Source organism: Misgurnus anguillicaudatus, chromosome 9 (assembly GCF_027580225.2).
Source record: "Misgurnus anguillicaudatus chromosome 9, ASM2758022v2, whole genome shotgun sequence".
In the NCBI taxonomy this organism is placed as follows: domain Eukaryota; kingdom Metazoa; phylum Chordata; class Actinopteri; order Cypriniformes; family Cobitidae; genus Misgurnus; species Misgurnus anguillicaudatus.
The window spans coordinates 35,461,584-35,480,854 of NC_073345.2; the positions used below are offsets into that span (position 1 = coordinate 35,461,584).

A 19,271-nucleotide genomic window follows, 5' to 3' on the forward strand; every position below is an offset into this window, starting at 1 on the left:
TTTATTACTCACATACCTATCTAATGGTGCTACACTTCTGCAAGATGGTGCCAGAACAACAATTACCCACAATATACTGCAAAATCTTCAGCCAATGGGATGTATTGGTTACTTAACTTAATCTGTTACAATGTTATGTTGGCTAAACAAATAATTTCAAAGTAAAGCTGACAAGACACACTTTTTTGTTGGATGGACTAGATTCAATTAAGATATATTATAAATATAAAACATTTTACCGGCGTTTTGCCAGTTTTTACAATTCATTGCATTGTGGGTGCAATAACCCCTGCTGCACTCTTTCACTTTTGCCACTCTATCGCCATCTCTGTTTGAAACCTAAAATTACAACTTGTTGCAGTTATTTTCTAAACATGGATGGTAATTTCAAACTTCTAAACTGCTGTGAGAACAAGATACAAGTGCTCAACCATTTTAGCATTCACACACGTTATTTAGTAGAAAGATATTATTTTTTCACCAATTTTGTTACATTAAATCAACAGTTTGTGTTTGTTTTAGATTCATTTGAAGTCACCATTATCGCGATTACTGTTTCCTTTAGTTAGGCATTTGTCCCTTGACTCTTACTGAACTGATTCTTCTCTTTCAGTAATTGCAACAGTGTATTATTAAGACTGCTTGCTAGCTGGTGGAGGAAAAAAAATGTTGTACGTTATTCAAAAAGCCATGGCATGAAAATCTGATTTTTTTCCTGTTAAGTGTTATAATTTGGGTCCAAATACTTCTCTCAATCTAGAAAATACGAAAAAGATCAACCCAGAAAATTAGTTTTTTTAAACCATTCTTTTTGCTTCGCAAATTGATTCAGCTTTTCGAAGCATTCCAAACACCATGCATGCTGGTGACACCTGCTGGTCAAAATAGTGTGAAAGCAGCAAGATCTGTCCAAACATTTTACACGTTTTACAAAATAATAGCAAGATTCTTCTAAAAATATGTTTTTAAGAAAAATAAATTATTTAATTTACTTAAGACTTTACTTAAGAATTTACTTTGTTTTTAGTTTTATCTATGGCAAACAAACCATTAAACAAACTCCCTTTTTAATTATGCACACTTTTGTCATTAAATCTGTCTATAAACAAAAAGTAGACAAATGGTAGTGTTATTAGTCAGAAGGATGAATGTTTATGAACTTTTATAATAAAACGGACCCGAGTTCACCTACACTGTTCATTAGTGATCAACTCCCCCTAGTGGTGAATTGTCGGATTTTCAAAACGTTTCGAAACAGTTATGACGTAATGAAGCCTAGTTTGCTAAAATCACGTGACTGGCCAGTTTGAAGCAAGCTCCGAACCAATGATTCGAATCAAAAGATTCGTAAATGTTTCAAAGCCTCGTGAAGTGTGCTTCGAAATCGCCCATCACTACTGTGCTGTGGTTGGATAGTGCAGTTTAACGGGGTGGTATTATTATAATAAGATGTCCCTATGACATCATAAGGAGAACCAAATTTCAATTATCTAATTTTTCATGTATTTGCAGAGAATGGTTTACCAAAACTGTTACTGGGTTGATCTTTTTAACATTTTCTAAGTTGATAGAAGCACTGGGAACCCAATTATAGCACTAAAACAAGATCAAGATTTAGCTTCCAGACTAAAGAATTCCATAGTTTTAGGAATTTGAAAGTGCATATCACATTCCCCCCCCCCACACACACACACACTCAAGGGGGGGGGGGGGGTGACAGTTAAAGGGTTAAACATGGAAAAAGTCAGATTTTCATGTCAGGCCCTTTAAACATGAAATGAGAAAAGAAGAATAAAGCATATAAAGTAGATACTCTATAAATGACACTTTATTGAATAAGACTGATGTAATGCGTTTTGTTTTGTGTTTGTTTCTATTGTTTACCTATTTCCTTAAAGCCACTTTCTATTTTGTGTAGCTCAACAATCTTTTGCTGACAGTCTTTGGTTTTACCCATTGTGATAAATGAATTTGTTACATCATATTTATTCTCCTGTGTAACTGGAAGATATGACTGTTGGGCAACATCATGTTTCTAGTCACCTTGATGTGCTAAGAAAATGTTTATATCAATGGGAATATACTTCAGAAATATTTTACTGATAAAAATTTCTGGGGGGGGGGGTAATTGTATCCAGTGTGTATTAGAGAAAACCATTTATTTCTTAGTGTAATTCCCCCCACACTTTTTCCCACAATTGTTTAACATCATATTTTTTATCATATATTTATTCAAACTCAAAATGAGAAACATTGTGGGTTTATTTTCACAGCTTTCTTTGCTCATATTTACCAAGGGGGGGTAATATTTTTGTTCACAACTGGTACCTTAAAGGTACACATCTCTAATAAAATGGTACATGGGACCTTTTTTTCTGGGTGTGTAAATCTTCACATTGTCTTGGCCTGCATTAAGACTGTGTTTAAGTCCTTTGATTTATATTAGAAATGAAACATCTGAGGCAATATAATACAATATATTTTTGATACCTTGTTTATTTAAAATGTTTTTCATTGAATAATCTTGTCATTTTAAACTTGTAATGTGTTCTTTGGAGTACAGTAAGTAAGCCCCTTGTTTATAAAGCTATTAAATAAATAGTTGTGTAGAGAATTCCCATAGATAAAATGTGCTGTGATAAATAATCAATTCTAAGCAAATAATTGTACATTTGAGAGTTGTATGTTCTTTGAAGTACAATGCTGATTTCCTTTCATGCTTTTGACCAGTGAACCCATTGTTTTTAAAGTTATTGGAAAAATAGAGTTGCATAGAGAATTCCCATGAAGAAATGTGCTGTCATAAATAATCAATTTAAGCAAATAATTTTATTTATAAAAGTTGTAATATGTTCTTTGGAGTACAATGCTGATTTCCCATCATGTTTTTGAGCAGTGACCATACTGTTTCTAAAGCTATAGGAAAAAATAGAGTTGCATACAGAACTCCTACAGAAAACTGTGTTATTATAAATTGGACATATTAAGCAAATCAGGGCCGGCCCTGGCCAATTTGCTGCCCTAGGCAAGATTTCACCTGGTGCCCTTTAGAATCACAGAACCACAATTGTGTTCCAATCATTTTGTTCATAAACTTACACAGAAACAAACTGCACAGCTTTGTCTTGTTTTTCTTTATTTTGAAAATATTTTGGAAACACCCACAAACACACGCACACGAAAACATACACACAATACCCTGTTACTCAGGCATTTGATCTTGACATTGTTAAAATCTTATATAGATCTTTTTTACATGTTTTAACACTGTACATTTAGCTTAAAATATTTAATTGTGTACAAGAGGACAGCTCTTATTAATGAAGTATGGGTAGCATGTTGTAGTGTCTCGGGAGATTGTGCTCATTGTTTGATAGCTTTGTGGCTATACACTGAATTCAGCGAACGTCAAGAACAAGAAAAAAACAATAAGGCCAAGACGCGGGATTTATACGTTACACGGACCATGTATAAATTTCAATGTTTCTGGACAGAAATACCAACTTTGTCTGGTATTAATAAGCTGCACATTGGAGTGCTGGCTGCTCCCCGCGGTGCTGAAGACGCGTGATGGCACATTTACACAGATATCTACGTGCAATATATTGGAAAGCGGAGGAGTCATTAGTTGGGTTAGTAAAATAACGAAATTACAGCTTTTAAATAGAAGAAAAAAGTTTTTTTTGTAAAGAGATATTTTTTTTAAAAGTTTAAAAGTGCAGAACTCTTCTCAAGGGGAAGAAAGCTATAATTTTCCCCTTACGTGCAACCTATCGGAAATCGCAGATGAGTTAGTTGGGTTAGTAAAATAATAAAATTATAGATTTAAGTACAAAATAGTATTTATATAAAGAGAAATATTGAAATAAAAAGTGCAGAACTCTTCTTAAGTGGAAGTAATAAAGTAAAATAACGAATAATAATTATATAATAACGAATAATAGTTTCCAATAGGTTGCACGTAAATATCTGTGCTGCCACCAGTACTCCGTCCGAGCGCGTCTTCAGCACCGCGGCCAGCACTCCAATGCGCAGCCCACCAACACCAAACAAAGTGAACAAGTTGGTATTTCTGTGCAGAAACATTGGAATTTAAACATGGTCTGTGTAACATTATGTAAATTCCGCGTCTCTGTCTGATTGTTGTTTCCGTTTTCTTGTTCTTGACGTTCGCTGAAAACTGGGTTTATATTTTAAACTGCCGCTTCAGTGCAGTATAGCCACAGAGCTATTTAACAAGCCCGATCTTCCGAGATACTATCACAGCAAACACAGAACGTTCCCCTAACGTTATTTTTAGGTTTTATTTTTTGCAACCATAAAATAACGTTCCCATAACGTTGTAGGGTGGTTATTTTTAAATAACCAAAAAATAACTTATACAGAACGTTATTTTTTGGTTATTTTTTTGGAACCATAAAATAAAGTTCCCATAACGTTGCAGGGTGGTTATTTTTAAAATAACCTAAAAATAACTTATACAGAACGTTATTTTTTGGTTATTTTTTTGGAACCATAAAGTAACGTTCCCATAACGTTACAGGGTGGTTATTTTAAAAATAACCTAAAAATAACTTATACAGAACGTTATTTTTTTGTTATTTTTTTGGAACCATAAAATAACGTTCCCATAACGTTGCAGGGTGGTTATTTTTAAAATAACCTAAAAATAACTTATACAGAACGTTATATTTTGGTTATTTTTTGGTTATTTTTTTGGAACCATAAAATAACGTTCCCATAACATTGCAGGGTGGTTATTTTTAAACTAGCCTAAGAATAACTTATACAGAGCGTTCTCTATTGGTTATTTTTTGGTTATTTTTGTAACCATAAAATAACGTTCCCATAACGTTGCAGGGTGGGTATTTTTAAACTAACCTAAAAATAACTTATACAGAATGTTATTTTTTGGTTATTTTTTGGTTATTTTCTGGAACCATAAAATAACCTAAACATAACTTATACATAACGTTCTCTAATGATTATTTTTTGGTTATGTTTTTTTTAGGAAATGAAGTGAATGCATAATTAAACCCATTATTCCTTTAGTGTGCACGTCTAATATGCGCGTGCTTGTCTGCACGAGCTTACCGCCTTCTTCACGAGTACCCGCTTTATCTTGTGCTCAGGAAAAGTCGTTAATTTAAAAAATAACGGTCCTTTCGTTTTTACCTCAGAGACTAACATTACTTTAGCGGTTCTTTTGTCTCTTTCTTGTTTTAGTAACTTAAATATGTGAGAAGAAATATGTATACGAGTGATTTCCAATCGATTTGAGGAGAATTTGAGAAGACAATGATGTTAGAAACTTTTTATTGTTGTAAAAACGGATAGCCGACTAACTGTGGTAAGATCTTTTAACCTAAAGTGACTGATTTATTTGTCATTGCGTTTTTACTTCAGAGTATAACATTCTAGCGATTTCTTTTTTGTTTCTTCATTAGTAGCTTAAATATGTGAAAACGAAAATATATTTTAATTATTTCCATGAAGAGAATATGAAGTTAGAAGCTTTTGATTATTGTAAAAACTGAGAGAGAGATGCTGATTGTTGTTACTTATGGAGAGGCGGCGGCTGTAAGGTCTGTTAAACTAAAGTGAATTAAATGTTTATATATTTTCAATAAATATCTGTTTTAAGTCTTCTTTATTGTGTTGAAGTCACTGGTTATTTATATATTTGATAAAATAGAATGTTTTCTAAATACATAATATGTGATGTGTTGAGGTATTTTTATATAAAATAACCTGTGTTATATAATGGTATAATATTTTAATAGACATTTTTTCCAGTAATAGCATAATTTAATTATTATAGATTTTGTATTAAATAAATTATTTTATTCCTCCTTATATGGAAATGTGTTTTACTTATTTTAGATAGATATGATAGATAAAAACACAGCATGGGATGTACTAATAGACGTGCCGTACTTTTGTAAGCCTTCACTTCTTCACTGAGGCTGAAGTCTTGAGCTCTGCGCGCTCTGTCAGTGCGTGCACGTAGCCGCGGCAACGCGCCCTCGCGCCCTGGTGAGATAATTTTTCACTCCATGTCAACTGTGCATTTTCCAAGGTTTGTTTTTGGTTAGCCAGGAAAGTTTTCTTTACAGAAATAGAACGTTATTTTTAGGTTATTTTAACTTTTTCCTAACGTTATTGTAACGTTTTCCTAACGTGTTAGGGGAACGTTTTGAGAACCAAAAACTAACATTAGGGGAACGTTTTGGGAACCAAAAATTGTTAGCTGGGATGCTACTAATAATTCATTAATAACTGCTGTTTTCTTGTGCAAAATATTTATATTATAAAATATATAAATATTTATAGTTAAATGTTTATATACATATATTAAAAAAATAATAATTTGGGCGCACGGACGCTCCAAGGGGTCGGCGGCGCCCTTAGCATTTGCCTATTCCGCCTATGCCCAGGGTCGGCCCTGAAGCAAATAATTATACACATTTTCCAACTTGCTTTGGAGGAGTAGGTGCCTCCTTCCAAAAGCCATTGAACTACACTGTAAAAAAATTCCGTAGAAATTACAATGTTATTGCAGCTGGGTTGCCGGTAATTTATCGTAGATTTACATTTATGTTATTTACTGGCAAGAATTTGTTCAAAGTTAAATAAATTTTAAATATTAACAAGTATTTATCTTTACAGAATAAAACTATACAATAACAGCCTCAAAGCATTCTGGGAACCAGAAGTCATCATCAACCTTTTTCTGTTTTTTGCTTCAGATTTTGTTTACCAGAATGTTTTGCTTGATGCTGTTTTTTTAGTTTTACTCTATAAAGACAAATACTTGTAAATGTTTAATGTTCATTTAACTTTGAACAAAATGTTGCCAGTTAAAAACAAATTTAAATCTACGGTAAATTACCGGCAACCCAGCTGCAATTTCTAAGGAATTTTTTTACAGTGTAGATCATATCTCACTGAAGTGAATAGAACACAGTGCTCGAAGACCAAATGATCTGAGACATAAATTGTTTACAAAACATTTCAACATTTTATTTTTAATTAGTTAGAATTGAATGATAATTAAATAAACATTCTGTTTGATGACATGCTTTCTGTGTAGTCAATAACATGATGAGTTCAGTACCATGGACAGTGAAACACTGTAAATATCAAATAATCAAATCATAAAGTAATGCACAACACAACAGTTAATACTGTGAGAGTTTAATGTAATAAATAAATTAAAGAAAAATAGGAAAATATAAAAGATGGTATACCCTGTCATTCAACATTTAAAACATGAAGAACACTGATACGTTTTATTATAATGATCTCAACTCTTTATTACACTTAACAAAAACAGATAAGAACTCGAAAAACTGGGGTGTAACTTGTTCTGTATGGTCCAAAATAGGATTTCATTGGAGCACTCAGTCCATCTTTTCCAAACCTATTGAACTTCTTTATGACATTAATAAATCAACACAACACAGTGGCAGAAAAAAAATCTTCATCTAAGGCAAATAGTTATACAATGAAAACTTCACAGGACATCATCTGAAACGTTTTTAATCAATACAAGCAGAAATGTTCAGTTCACAATAATTTTAGCAGGTTGTTGTAAAAGTATCATGTAATTTGGAGACGGTCCCTCAGAGACTGATGACGTCACACCATTCCATAGAGATTAACGTGTTTAAAAGACTCTTAAAAACCGCGACTTTTACTAAAATACGGCTTGTAACAAATGCACATTTCGATTGGTAAGTGTAATCTGATGAAATTATCACTATTAAATGCATATTAACAAAGTTATTGAACCTAAAAGTCCGAATGTCTGAATATCAAACCAACTTTACCGCAGTATCACAGTTCACTTAAGTGTTACACGAACCCAGGTTCATTCTACTGAATAAAATGAGCAAGAGACGTGGGTAGCAAAATACAAATTGTGGTTTATTCATACAAAAATTAAAAGCAAATGCGAAGGAAAAATGATCATCATTCAGATGCTTACCTCCACAGTGTACACAGAGTCCCACAAGCGGTGCTAAAAATTAGCCACACGGCTACGTGATGACAACAGACTTTCGTATCACAGGAAGAGCGCAGGGACAGAACAGATGACGGACAGCTGTATGACGTCAAAGTACCGCGAGAGCGATTCGCAAAAGTCTGCTTTTAAATCGCTCTCGCGAAACTTTGACGTCATCCGGCTGTCGGTTCTTGCAGAGCTGCACGAAGTCATCTCCCTGCCGGACCATAGGATAATCTGACGTCACTACAGGGAGGGTCGTTGCTTCGCAACCTAATCAAAAGACGACGAAGGTTTGGGGTGTCTAGCTTTATCGAAAAGAATAAGCATTGATATGCATTTTGAGGGAGAAGGGGGGTGATAACGGTCTTAGATTTTGTTGCAGTATTTATAGGATACAAGATTACACAAAAGAATATAGATTCTGAACCGTACTCCTTATCAGTAGGTGGCGGTAATGCACTGGAAGTTGATTTGCCAACCGCCACAAAACTCAAGATGAAGAAAAAGTTTAAGCAGCGTTTGTGTTTGTTAGCGTTTTTTATTCTTCATATATTTTTCTGCAGGTTTTTTGACCATGTTAATGTTTATCTGCGGTTCGTTTGATTTATAAATGTAGTAAACTGAAAGTGAAGTTTTTTAAAAAAAAGATTTTAACGTCAAAATCTGGAGAATGGCATCTAACGTTAAATCTTTTTCTGAGGAGGATTTCTCTTGTCCTGTGTGCTGTGATATTTTTACAAATCCTGTTGTGTTGTCTTGTAGTCACAGTATCTGTAAAGACTGTATTCAGAGATTCTGGGAAAATAAAGGATTTCAAGAATGTCCAGTTTGCAGAAAACGATCTTTAAGGGATGAACCTCCAATAAATTTAGCTTTGAAGAACCTGTGTGAGACTTTCTTAAAGGAGAGAAGTCAGAGATCTTCATCAGTTTGTCATCTTCACAATGAGAAACTCAAACTCTTCTGTCTGGATGATCAACAGCCGGTGTGTTTGGTGTGTCGAGACTCCAGAACTCACAACAACCACAAATTCTGTCCTGTCGATGAAGCTGTCATTGATAATAAGGTCTGATCAATAATATTCAAAACATTTCATCACATTAAGAACATCAAAAACTGAGAGACATCTTCACAATGACAAATAAATAACAATAATGTTGATTTCTTTCAGGAGAAACTCAAAACTGCATTAAGACCCTTACAGGAGGAACTGGAAATGTGCTTATATATTAAGAAAACTTTCGATGAAACTGCAGAACATATAAAGGTTTGAATGAAACATAATGTGAATCAAGTTTGTACAACACAAGTATTTTGTAAATGTATTTATTGATCCAGATCTGATTCAGTCCTTATACGTTTCTGTGTGAAATGTGTTTTGTATCAGATTCAGGCTGAACGCACAGAGAAGAAGATTCATGAAAAGTTTGAGAAACTTCACCAACTTCTACATGATGAAGAATCAGTCAGAATAACAGCACTGAGAGAGGAAGAGGAGCAGAAGAGTCAGATGATGAAGGAGAAGATTGAGAAGATGAGCAGTGAGATTTCATCTCTTTCACACACAATCAGAGTCATAGAGAAGCAGATGACAGCTGAAGATGTTTCATTCCTACAGGTGAGAAGAAAGAACTTCAATCTTCATTCTACAAATCTATGATTGTCATTTTCAAACATTCAAGTGAAATGTAATGAATAATCTGCATGTGTGTGTTTTTAACAGGACTTTAAGAGCACAATGGAGAGGTTTGTATTGTGTTTGCTGTTTCTCTCAGTGATTGTGAATCTAAACTCACAGCAGAATCTCAGACTCCTGAATGTTCTTCCAAAGTTCAGTGTAGAACGTCAGATCCAGAGGACATCTCAGGAATGATGATCAATGTAGCAAAACATCTCAGCAACCTGAAGTTTACTGTCATACACAAGATGAAGGAGAAAGTTGAATACAGTGAGTACAAAATACAACACTGACTTCAGATTTACTCTCAGCATCAATATTTATCTCATGAGTCTCTCTCTCTCTCTCTCTCTCTCTCTCTCTCTCTCTCTCTCTCTCTCTCTCTCTCTCTCTCTCTCTCTGTTAGTTCCAGTGACTTTGGACCCAAACACTGCTTATATGAATCAACTTCTGTCTGATGATCTGACCAGTGTGAGAGTCAATGAAGATCCTGTGCTGCTTCCTGATAATCCAGAGAGATTTGTTGTCTCTAAGTGTGTTTTGGGTTCAGAGAGCTTTAATTCAGGGATTCACTGCTGGGATGTTCAGGTTGGAGACAACACGTTCTGGTGTCTGGGTGTGATGACAGAATCTGCAGAGAGGAAGGAAAGCATAATGTTTAAGAGTGGAATCTGGTGTGTGTGGTATTACACTGGTAAATACTTTGCAGTCATTACACCACTAGAAAAATCTTATATTCTCCCAGTGAAAGTGAAACTGGAGAGAATCAGAGTTGAGTTGGATTATGAGAGAGGAAAACTGTCATTCTCTGATCCTCTCACTAACACACACATACACACTTTCACACACACATTTACTGAAAGAGTTTATCCATGGTTCTGGGTTGGCTGTAATATTTCTCCTCTGGTGATCTTACCGGTAAAATCCTCTTGATGAACTGATCATCTGACTTACAATTCAAGTTTGCATTTGTAAATCACTCTTCACAACACATATTGTTTCAATTGCTTTTACAGAAAATGCTTATGTCAGAAAAAGTTTTTAGATTGTATATACTGTAAATGATATTGTTTACAATTATTAGCAAAATTAATGTGTATTATAGCAATGATAGGTGATAGTAAAGTACATTATATATGTAATATTTGACAGGTTTTCATGATAATCCAGTATTGTGCCAACCCCTAAAAAGTATGACGATCGAATATCCTCAGCTGTGGCATGCTGTGAAATGACTACTTCTTCCATTCTCATCTGTGTTTTTAAAACTGACTGAATTGAATAAAAACGTGGTGTCCAGATGAAGGGCGAGGATGACATCAGGCTTACACTGTCTGCAGGCATTTGCTTTCAAACGAAACACAAGTGTAGGCCAAAAACCAAATAATTCTTGTGGCATTAGTGTTAATAAATGTGTTTTGACTTCAAGCTTTTTGTCTTCCTGTTATTTTCCTGTCGGAGTACACAATGCTTACTTAACATGTTAAAATAGCAAAAATAAAAAACTTACGGGGAGGGAAGCACCCTTTTGTGAATTTGCAGGTATGATGGTAAAAACGCTTAAAGGCGGAGTCTATGATGTTTGAAAGCCAATGTTGATATTTGAAATCACCTAAACAAACACGCCCCTACCCCAATAGAATCTGGACCTTCTGTTGATAGACCCGCCCCACACATACGCAACCCGGCATTTGATTTGATTTGATTGGCTATAAGTGTGTTTTGGTAGTCGGCCCTTCTCCTTTTCCAACGCGTTTTTCAAACATCGTGGACTCCGCCTTTAATACTAGTAGGTCTTTACTGACTAAAGCATAAAATATGAACCTGCATTTGGTGCTTTTATAATATTGAAAGTGCTTGTGTTGGGTCTAAAAGTGTATTATACTGTATGTTCTCTGAAACTTTAGATATTTTATAACTATGTTAGTATTGTTTACAGTGCGTTTAGTATCATTACCATGTTATATATATATATATATATATATATATATATATATATATATATATATATATATATATATATATATATATATATATATATATATAAATAGTTTGGTTCCTAAAAGCCATAAAAAAAATAGTTGCAACCAAAATCAGTATTATATCAGGTCAGTATTAAAAAGTAAATTCTTAATTTTACGCAAAATCTGATAACCGCTGTGATATTCTGTCATCTTTTCTCCCTTTCCCCCCAAACCACGATAAACGCCACTCCTCCTTCTCTGCAGAATGCAATAAATCCATTTAACCAATCACAGCGGGCCATTTTACGCACTGTAAACAATAGGGCAGCGCTTTGAATACAAACAGAATCTTAGTTGTCCTCATCTACTTTGTACTTTGTGATCAACAAACAAACAAAAACAAAATAATAGCATTGATAAACCTGTGGTGGTTTTCTGTGGCGGGGAAGAAATGTAAGCCATTCGGCACATCGGTAGAAGACTCCGAGTCTTCTCCGAGTCAAGTCTCAAGTATTTTATTTCTTGTCAAGTCAAGTCACAAGTGACAAAAATAGAGACTCAAGTCGACTCGAGTCCAAGTCACCAAGTCACAAGTCCCCATGTCTGACAACCTGATTATGAAATTATCTCAAATTCGCAACACTAGTTGTATGTCGTTGAAGGGAAAATCTGAAATTGCAGCTTTACAAACTAATTAGATGATTTATACTTAAAGAAAGCTAGGGGTGCTTATATAAGATCCAGGAAAAGATGGCTTGAAGAGGGAGAACTTAACTCTGCATATTTCTTTAAAGGGGCGGTGAATTTGTTGATTTTATTGTTTTATACTGTTGTCTGATGTCTACTTATGATGTTGGCTTGGTTTTTACATTCAAAAACATCTAAAGCAATAAGTAATAGGCTATTTTGTAACATGGATTAGTGGCTCTCTGGAGAAATGGTTCGTTTGAAGGGGCGGGCCCGCACTGAAGACCTGGACGTAAACGCCCACTGCTATGATTGGATAGTTTCATTCCCCGTCATTACATGTGGGGAAATGTTTTAAAAACATTAATGTGAAAAAAAAACAACAACATTAATGTGATAAAAAGAACAGCCGAACACAAATATGTTTGAGCCACAAAAGATTCTGGGTGCTAAAGATGATACACATAAATTACAATACGTATATTAAAGTAGAAACAAAACTCGACGTGACTAAATTACCGTAAACAACACAGTAAGCGCGCATCAGAATCTAAACTGCGGCTGATAAATCCTTATCAATAACTTTGTATATTTCTATTGTGCTTGTGAGGTTGCTTTTACATTCACGTAATGTTACAAACCACAGTTATATGATAAAAATAAGCTTTGTTGAGTGTTTGACCTTTCAAACGGAACTCGCCTAAATTACCGTATACGTAAGCAATAAGGTACGAGAGGCTGTGCTGTATCGTGAATAAGTAACGGCTAAAGGGCGTTGTTAGGCACGACGCGAAGCGGAGTGCCTGCAACCCCTTCAGCCGTTACTTATTCACGATACAGCACTTGCCTCGAGTACCTTATTGCTTTTATAAAACGGTTACCACACAATAATAAAGTAAAAAAAATATTAGTGCAACTTTCATGAAGTTAAATCAATAAAAGCATTCCTTCCGCTAGAAAAAATAGTCCCTGAATGCAAACAACAACATGGAAGCTCAAATAAAAACAACAAACTGTTCTCAGACTTTGTCTCATTATATGTTTATGTGTTGCTAAGGGTGTTGCTAAGGGCGCAGTGATATTAAATAGAACCGTTGGGTGAAGCGGTCATAGCAGTGTTTTATTGTGAATAAAGCACACCTATTGACCAATCAGAATCAAGGATTGGAACTGACCGTTTTATAAAACACAGTAAACGGGCATCAGAATCTAAACTGCGGCTGATAAATCCTTCCTTATCACTAACTTTGTATATTTCTACCTTTAAATTACAGTCGTATTGTTAAGTGTTGCATCTTTATTAATCGATTAATGTTTTTAGTAAATTAAAACAGTCAAACAAACGTGTTTAGACACGGATGTTACAACAGGACATATCAAGCATACAAGGACATATCTCTTCTAACAAAGCAATAATGAAATGCAGTAACTTAAATAAAGTAAAATGTCTTACTGTGTATACTGCAGCTGTGTCATTGTTGTCAGATCCAATATAAGTGGTGCTTTTAATCACAGTCTCTCTGCAAATCCAGCATCGACTTCTTTACAAATGAATCCGTGTACACAAAGTTAACAAACACTCCCAACACGAGCTGGAACTTCTTCGAAAGCAAACTTTATCCATGCATTGCTAATGTTATGTTCCAAGCCTCCGAATTAAAGTATTTAGCTTCTGTGTTGTTCCCACGCGGTTCTTTCACAACCGAAAATGCTTTCCATGGTATCATAACAGATCACCGCGTCAAAATAAAAGTCTCTCAGAAAAAAATTATTTAAAAGTCATTGGTTACATTTGTCAATCTTTAAAGACATGTTTACTTGTTGAGACACACGTGTGTCACGCGAAGCTGTGGGCGGGGCTACAAAAGTGGTGGTTGTATTTGGCTATGGGAGGTGCTTCAATTCTACTTTGACGTCATAGATTTCCAAATTCAACACTCTGGTGTAAAACTGGCTTGGTGCCAAAAACTGTTATATTTCAGAAGCACATACGTTTTCAGTTCTGAAACTTGCAGGATGTTCATTTAAGTATGCTGACCTCTTATATAACAAATTATCAAGTTAAAATTGAGTATTTGATTCACCGCTCCTTTAAGCTTGAAAAACGTAATTTTATTCTCTCAACAATTGAGCAGTTGTGTATTGATGGCAAAATTATAAAAGATCCAAAGATTATAGCTAACTTTTGTTCCAATTTTTATGAAAATCTTTATAGTTCAAAATGTCCAGAGCAGAAAACAACTTTATTTCTAGATTCAATTGGTTGTATAGAGGGGTTGCAAGTTTACAAACAGGGCAGGGTGCGCGCGCATCCAGGGGGCAGAAAGCCAGATTGTTGAGCTGATCTTCTACTTCAACAAACTTATTTATTGAATCGTTATTTATTGTTTGTATATAAATAAGACTTGATTTTAGTTGGATCTGTTTTTCTGTCTTTATTTTTGCAGTTTTACTGTGATACATGTATGAATTATAATTTTATAATTATAATGCTAGTAACGTAATAGTCGCATCTACTGGTATGTTAATGTCACAAGGTGACAATCTTTCTAAGGGCGGAACCAAAGTTAGGGAAGTTTTGGTTCCGCCCGGAAGGTTTCCCCACCGGGCCACAGAGGAAGACGGACCGTTTTACTTCCTGGTTTCCAGGGCGACGCTGTCAGGGCTTTACGAGCCACAGGTGTGAGGCATTGAGTGAGCAAAGTGTGATTGGAGGCTGGGGGAAATGAAGCACTTATATAGCTCTGTTGGAACACAGAGAGAGGAAAAGCGATTGACACGGAGCGATGTACATGTGAAGCAGTTGACACGGGGGAAGCTCCTTTGCCAAAGGCAAATGAAGACACGCACCTTTTGAAGAGCCCGAGGGCTCTGTTGATCCGGCGATCGCTGAAGCGGGCGGAAAGAGGACAGAGCCAAGGAAGGTGAAAGGAAGGCAGGCCGTGGATCTTAAACAAGGAGCACCCCGAAGTCGTGTCGATTATTCCTGTTGTTGGTGTGTGTCGTAGCGCTGAGTTGGGCTCACCGGGTACGCTATTTTGGATTGCTGTACTGCTCTCTCTCTCGTCTGGATTATAGATTTACGTAGAGGGAAATACCGAAGACCTCAAAGGTAGAAGAGGTAAACGAATACTGACCTTGGATGAAAGCAACGAAGGAAGGAAAGACGCACCGTTGTGAGTACATGACTGTGGAAAAGTAGTGTTGGCGGCTGGAAAAACGCCCTGTCTGTGCATCTGGAATTATCATAGCGTGAAGTCAACCTAGGACAAAGGAAGTACAACAGTTGTGAGTAACGAAGTCTTCTTATAGAAGTATTATGCATATGTCTGACCTGTATATCTCTTTGAGTGTCTTTCAAAAGAGAGTGGGCGGCCCTACCCTGAGCCAGCGCGGTGGGTGAGCCGAAGGGTCTTTATGAAACAGCTCCAGTGACGAAAAAGCAAACACTAGGCCGAGTTGCCATCTCCATCTCTCCGTCCAGAGCGAAGGAAAGGAAGACGGGCGTCTATTGTGTGCACTGAGTGGTGGGTGAGTCTTGGATGTAGAAATATTCACTTGAAGTGGTGCTGTGTAATGCTGTGTATTGCAGTGGGATTGCTGTGGTCTTGTCTGACGTACCCCCGCCTCCAGTCACTCGCTCCAGAGACGACGAAGAGGAAAAACGGTCATAGAGTAAGACCTGTACATGATTATGCTGTGAGTGTGTTTCAGTCTTAGAATCACGAAGTGGCATCTCGAAGTATTTTCCCAGCTAAACGCTCGGCGGACTTGAGTTTAGGAGTGGCGGTGAAGAACTGTGCTATTGACGGTGCGTGAGTATTATCTACAATACTGCTACCTTACTTGTGTCTTCTTATCATCGCAGAGCTTGAGGTGAAGGAGATCCGCCGGCCCGAGGTCTCGACGAAAGGGCGCCCCGGTCCAGTTTTCGATCGACCAACGGGTCTCGAGGAAAGGGCAGCGCTCGACCCGGTGTGCCGGCGTGACGTTCTCACCCCTCTGTATACAAACGAGCTCGCCGAGAGGGTTTTGGCCCCCGGCGCCACCTAGGAAACCACTGTCCAGTTGACGCATCGCGTAGCCAGCCATCGTAAGTCCGCCACCCCGTTAAGCAAAACATAACCTGTTAAAACTGCCAGATCAACAGGGAAGAGGAGTGTGTTGTGAGAGCTGTGCAGAGAGCCATACCTACCTCGAAGCGGTAGTCAGCAGACATCTGTGGAGAGAGAGACAGCGTGAACGCTGAGATACCGAACTGTGAAGAGAGCCATACTTGCCCAAAGCTGTAGTCAGCGCAGAGGTGAGAGAACCATTGGAAAACCGATTCATTGTGCCTTTGTGTCCCAGCAGTCATCTGCGGAGAGAGAGAGAGCCAGCGTGAACCCTGAGAAACCGAGCTGTGAAGAGAGCCTAGAGGGGCCGATATTTTAAGTTTCCCTTTTCCCTGCCCTATTTATTATTTTTAAGTAAATTAAGTAAAATACATTTTAATTTATGCTTACCTTGTGTGTCTGGTCATTGGGGTGGCTTTGGGAATCTCCTCGAGGTGGAAAAAGGGGCGTGACCTTATTTACATCTGGGTCCACCCCGACTTGTGACAGATTTTGGCGTAGTCGGCAGTCCACCTCGGGTTGAGACCAAGGTCCCCCAATGACCTACCACCTTTTTTTAAAAAAAAAAAGTAAAAATTTCCCAGCACCACATTATCAGTCCCCAAACAACGCGTTCTCGGGACGAGAACGGATTGGCGGGGGAGGATGTCACAAGGTGACAATCTTTCTAAGGGCGGAACCAAAGTTAGGGAAGTTTTGGTTCCGCCCGGAAGGTTTCCCCACCGGGCCACAGAGGAAGACGGACCGTTTTACTTCCTGGTTTCCAGGGCGACGCTGTCAGGGCTTTACGAGCCACAGGTGTGAGGCATTGAGTGAGCAAAGTGTGATTGGAGGCTGGGGGAAATGAAGCACTTATATAGCTCTGTTGGAACACAGAGAGAGCAGAAGTGATTGACACGGAGCGATGTACATGTGAAGCGGTTGACACGGGGGAAGCTCCTTTGCCAAAGGCAAATGAAGACACGCACCTTTTGAAGAGCCCGAGGGCTCTGTTGATCCGGCGATCGCTGAAGCGGGCGGAAAGAGGACAGAGCCAAAGAAGGTGAAAGGAAGGCAGGCCGTGGATCTTAAACAAGGAGCACCCCGAAGTCGTGTCGATTATTCCTGTTGTTGGTGTGTGTCGTAGCGCGGAGTTGGGCTCACCTGGTACACTATTTTGGACTGCTGTATTGCTCTCTCTCTCTCGTTCTGGATTATAGATTTACGTGAAGGAACATACCGAAGACCTTAAAGGTAAACGAAGTAAACGAAGTAAACGAATACTGACCTTGGAGGAAAGCAACGAAGGGAGAAAAGACGCACCGTTGTGAGTATACGTTTATGGAAGAGTAGTGTTGGCGGCTGGAAAACGCCCTGTCTGTGCATTTGGAACTATTACAGCGTGAAGTCAATCTAGGACAAAGAAAATACAACAGTTGTGAGTAACGGAATCTTCTTACAGAAGTATTGTGTATGTATTTGACCTGTATATCTCTGAGTGTTTCCAAAAGAGAGCGGACGGCCCTACCCCTGAGCCAGCGCGGTGGGTGAGCCGAAGGGCCTTTGTGTGAAACAGCTCCAGTGACGAAATACAAACACTAGGCCGAGTTAACATCTCCATATTTCCGTCCAGAGTGAAGGAAAGGAAGACGGGCGTCTATTGTGTGCACTGAGTGGTGGGGGAGTCTTGGATGTAGAAATTTTCACTTGAAGTGGTGCTGTGTAATGCTGTGTCTTGCAGTGGGATTGCTGTTGTCTTGTCCGACGTAGCCCCCGCCTCCAGTCACTCGCTTCAGAGACGGTAAAGAGGAACTATGGTCCTAGAGTAAGACCTGTACATGATTATGCTGTGAGTGTGTTTCAGTCTTAAAAATCACGAAGTGGCATCTCGAAGTATTTTCCCAGCTAGGCGCTCGGCGGACTTGAGTTTATGAGTGGCGGTGAAGAACTGTGCTATTGACGGTGCGTGAGTATTATCTGTATTATTGCTACCTTACCTGTGTCTTCTTTTCATCATCGCAGAGCTTGAGGCGAAGGCGATCCGCCGCCCCGAGGTCTCAACGAGAGGGCGCCCCGGTCCAGTTTTCGATCGACCAACGGGTCTCGAGGAAAGGGCAGCGCTCGACCCGGTGTGCCGGCGTGACGTTCTCGCCCCTCTGTGGACCAACGAGCTCGCCGAGAGGGTTTCGGCCCCCGGCGCCACCTAGGAAAGACCACTGTCCAGTTGACGCATCGCGTAGCCAGCCATCGTAAGTCCGCCACCCTGTTACATGAAGCATAACCTGTTAAAACCTGCCAACTCGACAGGGAAGAGGAGTGTGCCGTGAGAGCTGTGCAGAGAGCCATACCTACCTCGAAGTGGTAGCCAGCAGTCATCTGTGGAAAGAGAGAGAGAGAGAGACAGCGTGAACCCTGGGATACCGAACTGGGAAGAGAGCCTTACCTACCAAACGCTGTAGTCAGCGCAGAGGTGAGAGAACCATTGGAGACCGATTCATTGTGCCTTTGTGTCCCAGCAGTTATCTGTGGAGAGAGAGAGAGAACCAGCGTGAGCACTGAGATACCGAACTGTGAAGAGAGCCTTACCTACCGAACGCTGTAGTCAGCGCAGAGGTGAGAGAACCATTGGAGACCGATTCATTGTGCTTTTGTGTCCCAGCAGTCATCTGTGGAGAGAGAGAGAGAACCAGCGTGAGCACTGAGATACCGAACTGTGAAGAGAGCCTTACCTACCCAACGCTGTAGTCAGCGCAGAGGTGAGAGAACCATTGGAGACCGATGCATTGTGCCTTTGTGTCCCAGCAGTCATCTGTGGAGAGAGAGAGAGAACCAGCGTG

General features: G+C 38.4%; 3 protein-coding genes across 6 annotated transcripts in view; 2 read left to right on the forward strand and 1 right to left on the reverse strand.

The window, feature by feature from the left end:
- Positions 1-8,111, reverse strand: part of LOC129423364 (uncharacterized) — an 81,238-nt gene extending 73,127 nt beyond the window's left edge. Inside the window, exon 1 of one of the 3 annotated variants that reach the window (XM_073871592.1) lies at positions 7,991-8,064. The gene's annotated coding sequence lies outside the window, so the exon portion shown is untranslated. Of the gene's footprint in view, positions 1-7,990 lie in introns of all 3 variants that reach the window. The other 2 variants (XM_073871582.1, XM_073871581.1) reach the window with 2 other exon arrangements.
- Positions 1-11,117, forward strand: part of LOC129424529 (E3 ubiquitin-protein ligase TRIM39) — a 34,994-nt gene extending 23,877 nt beyond the window's left edge. Inside the window, exon 7 of the mRNA XM_073871612.1 lies at positions 10,842-11,117. Within this exon, the coding sequence (XP_073727713.1) occupies positions 10,842-10,924 (83 nt within the window). The 3' untranslated portion in view covers positions 10,925-11,117. The remainder of the gene's footprint in view (positions 1-10,841) is intronic.
- LOC129424528 (E3 ubiquitin-protein ligase TRIM39-like) lies at positions 8,487-11,117 on the forward strand. Of its 2 annotated transcripts, XM_073871618.1 has the most exons (6): positions 8,487-9,077; positions 9,183-9,278; positions 9,399-9,629; positions 9,735-9,761; positions 9,848-9,959; positions 10,096-11,117. In XM_073871618.1, exons 1-6 carry the CDS (start codon positions 8,682-8,684, stop codon positions 10,620-10,622), a joined length of 1,389 nt encoding a protein of 462 aa, XP_073727719.1. In that variant the 5' UTR covers positions 8,487-8,681; the 3' UTR covers positions 10,623-11,117. The 2 variants fall into 2 exon arrangements, with proteins under 2 accessions (XP_073727719.1, XP_073727718.1); XM_073871617.1 differs by lacking the exon at positions 9,735-9,761 and having other exon boundaries at positions 9,821-9,959.
- Positions 11,118-19,271: the final 8,154 nt, after the last annotated feature.

Coding starts and splice junctions, on each gene's coding strand:
- LOC129424528 (XM_073871618.1), top strand. CDS start 8,682: ATGGCATCTAACGTTAAATCTTTTTCTGAGGAGGATTTCTCTTGTCCT. Junction 9,630..9,734: donor AAGATGTTTCATTCCTACAG/GTGAGAAGAAAG, acceptor TGTTTTTAACAG/GACTTTAAGAGCACAATGGA. Junction 9,762..9,847: donor AGAGCACAATGGAGAGGTTT/GTATTGTGTTTG, acceptor TCCAAAGTTCAG/TGTAGAACGTCAGATCCAGA.